This window comes from Saccostrea cucullata, unplaced genomic scaffold (assembly GCF_032062105.1).
Source record: "Saccostrea cucullata isolate Sc308-1 unplaced genomic scaffold, CSIRO_AGI_Scuc_v1 ctg18459, whole genome shotgun sequence".
NCBI lineage: Eukaryota > Metazoa > Mollusca > Bivalvia > Ostreida > Ostreidae > Saccostrea > Saccostrea cuccullata.
Window position 1 is genome coordinate 1 of NW_026925844.1, and position 8,052 is coordinate 8,052.

General features: G+C 31.8%; 1 protein-coding gene across 1 annotated transcript; it reads left to right on the forward strand.

Annotated features, from left to right (window-relative positions):
• Nucleotides 1–224: 224 nt before the first annotated feature.
• LOC134269895 (1-phosphatidylinositol 4,5-bisphosphate phosphodiesterase beta-4-like) lies at nucleotides 225–7,790 on the forward strand (the record flags this gene model as incomplete). Its single annotated transcript, XM_062752077.1, has 5 exons — nucleotides 225–306; nucleotides 696–796; nucleotides 4,606–4,666; nucleotides 4,787–4,895; nucleotides 7,537–7,790. Coding segments are annotated over 5 exons (607 nt in total), but the record flags the coding sequence as incomplete, so codon positions are not given.
• Nucleotides 7,791–8,052: the final 262 nt, after the last annotated feature.

Sequence of the window (8,052 nt, forward strand, 5' to 3'; positions counted from 1 at the left end):
TTTCAAAATGTCTGAATTATGATCAGTGGGGTAGGATGGGGATGCATTATGTATAACAACGGTGAAATCTGGTAAAGAACAGAATGGTCAAAGCTTCTCAGGTGAGCGATGTGGCCCATGGGCCTCTTGTTTAATTAACAGCAGTAATATTTTTTTTCCAAAAATGGCATGTATCTACTACCAGTGTTGTGTGACCTTTAACTTTTCCATATTGCTGTTTGTAGCATCACCAGAACATTTGCCTCTGGGAAGACAGAGAAGATGATCATGCAGTGTTTGATGGACCTGGGTCTCCCGGGAGGAAAGGTTAGGATTACACTAGGAAGTCACTTGTAAAGAACACAGTTGTTAGTTAAATTCTTTTTTATACCAATAATTGAAACCTGTTTTTGATTGTAATACCTGAGTAATTATAATTAGTAAATTCTAAGATTTTATTGGTGTTAAATAAAATTATAAGGAAGCAAGAATTATTTTTAAATACTGTCTTTTACGAACATTCTTTTGGTGTTGTTTGATGTGAATACAGTTGTATTAAAAACAGGCCTCATAGAAAATAGAAACACTCTTTTGGAAGGAGATGCTCCACTTCTGTTATTTTTCTTAACTCAGGACTGATGGTCCTTCTAAGGGCATTCGTGTTTTTTTTTCAAATGCATTGTCTAAAAAATGAATGCTTTATGTTTCATTTTCAGAATGATGAGATTGACCCCAAACTATTTACTTTTGACAAATTTTATGAACTTTATCACAAGATTTGCCCTAGAACAGACATAGAGGACTTATTTCGTGAAATGTAAGTGTTATTTTGTGAATTTTTCATATCATTTAATAGTTCAGAAATTTTCATTTATGATGAATAATCTTAAAAATTCTATATTTTTTTTTTATTCTAGAACTTTTTAGCTCTCTTGAGCTTAAACATGTTAAAGTTCAAGTAAAATTTACTGGTTTAAAAATTTGTCTTGAGTCTTTCCATGATCTTTTCACATTTTGGACCTTCTCCAAAACACCATGGCAAATTTGGATAGAATTTTTGATTCATTAATGGAGGTTCAAGTGAAATGCCACACTCTCTTTAAAGGGAGGTAATTAAGAATGAGCAAAAAATTGATGACATTTGTTATAAAAAATTTAAACATTCTCAATACTGTAGATTCCTAAATATACACGTGGAATTAATTATTGCGTAATTTCGCGAGAAGTACCACATGCAAATTAAAATTACTTGCCTTTATTATACGCCCGTCTTAAGACGGGACGTATTATGTTATAGGCTTCATGTCCGTCCGTCCGTCCGTCTGTCCATTCGTGTCCGGCTCATAACTTGAATACTATTAGACCTAGGATTATCAAACTTTGACAGTTGATACTTCTTGGGTAGACGGTGTGTCGCGCACAAAAAGTAGGTCGCTCTTACCTTTAATAAAGATGCTATGACCAAATATGGAAAAATCCTGTCCGGCTCATAACTAGAAAACTATTAGACCTAGAGCTTTCAAACTTGGCAAAATTATACATCTTAGGTAGAAGGTGTGTCGCAGCCTATTTCAAGGTCACTGTGACCTTTAGTTTTAGTGAATTTTTTTAAAAAACTAAGTTTTTAAAATTTTTAATTTCATAATCCTAAAAAATGTAAAAATATAGTTGTATCCTTATTTAAAAATGTTAAATCAAGTAAAAACTTATTATTTCATCATATACTTTACAGCAATCTGTAACAAAATGTTTTGAGAGGAATTCAGTTTGTCCCATGGGCATAATTATCAAGCTCTGGGCAAGAAGAATTTTGATAGCAGAAATTTGCATGTCAAATTAGAGAGAAATTAATGAGTTTATTGTCAGGAGCTAACTGGTAGAGCAGATCTCTGATAATGCAGCTGTAATCTTTATCTTTAATCTCTTGGGAGTTGGGCAAAAAGAAATGGCCTCATAGTTGCTTGTGTTAATTAAGAGTTCTTGATGGCTAGTTCAGAAAAAGATCTTTCAATTGGTGTAATGTAATTAAAACAAATTGATGCTTTAAAATACAGTGTATGATAAAAACTAAATTAATATTTTATAATGTAATTAAAATTAATCCTATTCAAAAATGTTAAATTAAGTAAAAACTTGTTTTTTCATCATATACTTTAACAGCAATCTGTAACAAATGTTAATGTTTTGAGAGGAATTCAGTTTGTCCCATGAGCATAATTATCAAGCACTGGTCAAGAAGAATTTTGATACATGTAGCAGAAATTTGCATGTCAAATTAGAGAAATTAATGAGTTTATTGTCAGGAGCTAACTGATAGTTGTATAATATAATTAAAAGTAATTATACATGTGTTCATTGAAAAAAAAAAAATACATTTCAATTTTTATATATTTGCAACAAATTGCAGTCATGTGACTTTGTCTCACTTAGAATTTTATAGTCTAAAGAATAATTTATTTTTGATTTTTTTATTAGACTGTAGCATTTCCATTATTCCACAAAATATACAATAAACAATTTAAAGCTACAGATGGATATTTTGTTAAGTTCTAACACAGTCAGTTTAGAATTATATGATTTATTATTTGTTATAATTAATCCCTACACTGTAAGTCTCTTAGAGATGTATGTACAATATTTTAAACATGATAAGAAATGGAAATTAGATCATTGAAATCTGTGTCAATCTGTTAATCAAGGTTATATGATTTTCTTGCACCTTAACCAATTTATGATTATTGAACAATATATTTGACGGGCGTATCATGCTGTGGCGGGGCACTTTATTTTTTTTGATGCTGAAATATATGTAAAATCTCTTGATCAACCGTTCATTCGCGGATTATTATTCTCGCGATTTGACATTGTAGAGCCCATTCGGGATAATACGTACTCACGAAAAATAAGGAATCTACAGTAACCACTGGAAAGCTGAAACTTAAGTGAAAGCTTTGTTATATAGTGTAGATTAAGCTTCAAATCATGGCCCCAGAAAGTAGTTTAGAGCCACATACGGGAATCAAAGTTTTACAAGGAATACAGTGTATATAGGAATATAGAATAAATAACAAAATCTTTTTATACGCCCGTCTTAAGACGGGACGTATTATGTTATAGGCTTCGTGTCCGTCCGTCTGTCCGTCTGTCTGTCTGTTAGCTTTTCGTTTCCGGCTCATAACTTTAAAACTATTAGGCCTAGGATTATCAAACTTTGTCATCTGATGCATCTTGAGTAGAAGGTGTGTCGCGCACAAAAAGTAGGTCGCTCTGACCTTTAATTAAGAAGATATAGCCAAATATGGAAAAATCCTTTCTGGCCCATAACTAGAAAACTATAAGACTTACAATCATCAAACTTGGCCAGTTTATGCATCTTAGGTAGAAGGTGTGTCGAGACCTATTTCAAGGTCACTGTGACCTTTGATTTAAATGAAATTTTAAAAAAAATGTGTCTTTTTAATATTCATTTACATATCCCAAATAATGTAAGAGTATTGCACTGTCCTTATTAAAAAAGTGTTAAATCAAGAAAATACTTATTTTTTCAAAGCATATACTTGACAGCAATCTATAACAAATATTATGTATGTTAAAGAAATCCTACCTCTCCCATGAGTGTAATTATCAAGCACTGGTCAAGACTCAAGAAGAATTTTGATAACAGAAAATTGCATGTCAAATTAGAGAGAAATTAATGAGTTTTGAGTGTGAGGAGTTTGCTAATAGCTAGAGCATGGTGTTATCTATATCCCTTGAGTATTGGGCAAATGTGTGAGCCTGTTGGATTAAAAATAGCTCTTACTGGCTAGCCTAAGTTTTAAAATGAATTTAATGAAAAGTAATTAAAACTAATTTAATATTACATAGTAGACTAATCTTATATATATAAAATTGTTAATTTATAAAAACTAATTTTATTGGATTGGGGTGGAATCAGCATGTCCATATGAATTTTATATTAAAACCTGTCGGACATTAAATGTCAACAACAAAAAATCTTTGAGTATTTCATATGTTTTTAAAAAAGTTACGGTAGATAGTGCAGACCCATTCATCTATTGGTATTGATTAATTAATGAGTTCAGGCTAGCTGTCTTAATCACTCTGATCAAGCTGTATGATGACCTTTGGGAATTAGACAGAAGAACTGTTGGTTAGTTTACAGCATATGTCATTTGATGGCCAGCCTTTTCTTTTCAAAATTAATTTGATATAGATTAATTTGTTAAGACTAATTTGATATTGTTTAATATGATGGGCATTTGACAAGGTCTAACACAACCAGCATAGAAATCCATCAATGATGAAATATTTATTATAACTAATGCTTACATCACAGGGGATGGATAAATATTTTTTAGGAATGGAAAAATCATGGAAATTTAGAATCAGGGTTGACGTGATTGCAAGCTAAACTGTTGAAGAAAATTGTAATTTTTGACGGGCGTATCATGCTGTGGCGCGGCACTTTATTATTATGAAGAATAGGGCAATGATTAATATAAATAAAGATTTTTAAGGAGACCAGTCTTTAGATTTATAGAAATACATATTAATAAATATATAGAAAGCATATACTTAGCAAGGAGTTTATATTATCATACATTTTGTTCTTTTTATGAACAGAGCTAGTAGTGCCACAAAAACATATCTTACAGTACCTCAACTTGTGGACTTTTTCAATGAGGTAAGTAAGGTAGAATATACTAATTTTTTAATTATCACAAATTATTCAATATTGACTCTTCTGAATTTTTTTGGAGAAAGTAAAGAAATGTAGTAGTATGAATGTATGTTTGTTTTTCAGAGACAGAGAGACCCTCGACTGAATGAAATTTTATTCCCCCACTATAACAAGAAAAGAATTCTACAGATCATCCAGAACTATGAAAAAGACCCAGAATACATTGAGAATGGTAAACCCATTTAAGCAGGTCTTAGATAAATGCAGAGAAAAAAGATCCTTATCCTTACTCACATGCATTATATAGTCTTCTTATACGACCTCTAGCATCATGACATTTTCTGCATTTAATCCACATTCAATAGTTTAAACTTGTTCTAATCAAACTTAACAAAGAAGAAATTAATACCTCGCGCTACATAAATTATGACCGTATTACAGATTTATATATATATATATATATATATATATATATATATATATATATATATATATATATATATATATATATATATATATATATATATTATACAAGGAATATAAGGAACAACTGTTACAGTAGTGTTTAGTTCACCTGGCCAGAGGTTTAAGCGAACTTCTCTGATGATGTTTTGTCTGTCTGTCTATAAGGCCAAACAAAAAAATACCTTTGTTTACTGTTACATGCTGAAATAAAATAGGGTCGGTAGGTAGGAATTTTTTTTTATTTTATTGAATTTTTTTATACACAAATTCACATGAATTGGTTGAATAACAAAACAGTTTTACCATTGTATGGTGCCTTTATACTTTTGTTTGGCTTCAAATATGGGTGGTTTCTTGCCAACTGTCTAACAACTCAGGGGTGTGCAATTAAAAAAAATCAAGTACTAGCCCACAGGCTTGTAACAGCAATAAAGGTACTAGTCCGAAGTTAAAAGTGAGCAGTCCAAATATAGGGGCAAAAAATTGTAAAAACAAATATTGTAAAAAGTTCATTGTTGAGAAAGTCAGGGTCCTAAGCCATCCATTTTAAAGTTGAAGTTTTAAAAATTTTAAGAAATTATATTATCTTTTCTTTTCTGAACATATTGTACTAGCAGTGTAGCTTATCTAAAATGAAGCAAAATCATTTTATTTTCATTTCAAACCATTAAATACAATTGATATATATTAAAGTTTAACCACATAACACTTAGCTATTAGTTGATTGGGGGACCGTAAATAATGGAAAGAGATAGCTGCATGTATTTACTATTAACAGAAGAATGGAGGAAATTCGGATTAGGAAAAAACGATCGTTTTTTGAAGTAAATAAGTCAGGTAGTACTTCAAAATGGATAAGGTTAAAGTAATTTAAGAACAGTTGGGGCATGTTACCTGGAAAATTTTCATTAGTTGGAAATTAAATAGCAAAACAATGAGTGAAAATACCGTTTGTATTTCTCATGTATTATATGCATAATTTTTATTTTTACTACCCCAAAAACGGTAGCACCGGGCATCACGCGATGCTAGTTGAACACCCTTGCAACTGCCACGCAATGGTAAGCAAATTGCAACGAACTCGTTGGTGTAGAAATTGCAACTCGCTGGTTTTGTTTTTGTACTTTCAATTTCGATTTCAAAGATGAATGTAAAAGTTAAACTGACCGGTCAGTAACTTCCGGATTTTTACGACGAAAAAAAAGTTTGGGTCGGCGATGAAAATTAGGGTCGGTCGGGTAACCATAAACAAACATATTTTTTTGTTACGCCTAAACAACATTTTCCTGTTCTTGTCAAGAACCACAAGGCCAATTTCAACCAAACTTCCCACAAAGTATTCTTGGGCAAAGGAAATTGAATTTTGTTCAAATGAAGAGCCTTGCTTTCTTCAAGGAATTACAATAGATGATCAAAGTTTTCCATTGGAAATATATAGGAAAATTGTTAAGAAGTCCTTTTCTAAGAACAGCGAAGCCAAATGATAGATCCTATAATGGGTGATCAAAGAATTATATTGAAAATTCTTCAAAAACCTCCCCATGAACATTAAAGCCAGGATAAATCATATTAAAACAGGTAAAGTAGATTCAAATTTGTTCGAATCATGAACTCAAGGAAATAGGGGATCAAAGTTAAACAGAGGAATATATATTAGGTAATCATCCAAAAATTTTTTTTCTCAGAAACAGGAAAACTATGATAAGTCATATTTAATTAAATTCAGAAGCATCCCAGGATAGTGTAGATTCAAGTTTGTTCAAATATGTCCCCTTGGGGAAGGAAAGGACCACAAAAGAATCAAATACTTTAAACATACTTTTATTCGCATGCGAAAAATTTTTGTGAGGTTCCTGGGAGCTTGTCATCGCGAATATTTCTCATCACAAAGTGGTCCTTAAAATCTCTATGTCTATTAATAATAGATCAAAAAAGGGTTTGATCGCAAATATTAGTTGTTGCAAACTAGTTTACCCTCAGTAAATGGCGAAATGATGTGGTCGTGAATAAAAGTTGGTTTACAGTATAAAGGTAAAAACCTTTTTTAAAATCCTTTAAAACAATGAATAGTCAAACAAATATGGAAGCATTCTCAGTCTGAATTTAGGGTTGTTCAAAATTCTTTGGGGGGGGGGGGGGAATTAGGTTGTGACATTTTATAAATACATGTATTTATACCTGAACTAGTTTCTGCTTATTCCCTGCCAAAAATGCTCAGATGAGCCACCTGGCCCATGAGCCTCCTGTTTTAATTACATTTTGTATTTTGTAGTAGAAATCAAGCATTGTTACATAATTGGAAAAAAAAATTTTCATAGAGATACAAAACAGAACAAGATGGAAAATAATTTTCAAAAAAAATATCTAGAAGGTGCAGGGTCTTTTAATTTTTTTTTTCTTGTTTTCAGAATGGCTAAGTTCGGATGGATTTTGTCGATATTTGATGTCAGATGAAAACGCTCCTGTGTATTTAGAAAGGTTGGACATATACATGGACATGGATCAACCTCTGTGTCATTACTTCATTAATTCTTCACACAACACATACCTAACAGGCAGACAGTTTGGGGGGCGGTCCTCAGTAGAGATGTATAGACAGGTGCTTCTGGCTGGATGTAGGTACGTAAATCTTACAGATCTACTGAAAAGTGTCAATAACTAGGTGTATGTACTATACATATATTTCTGTTAGGGTTGGGGTCAGAGTAGCCATAGTTAGAGAAAATCAGTATTCCCATGACCATCAGGAGAGCATGGGCCTCCTTTTAACATACAAAATTTTTGGAAAACAATTCAGGTTGTCTTTGAATTGTAAAGTGTGCACAGATATTTTATTTAAGGTACATTTACAGGTCAAAAACCAGAACGGTTTATGGGGTGGAATGGTGTCTGTCATCTGTCTTATTGTTTCAAAATGCACTTAG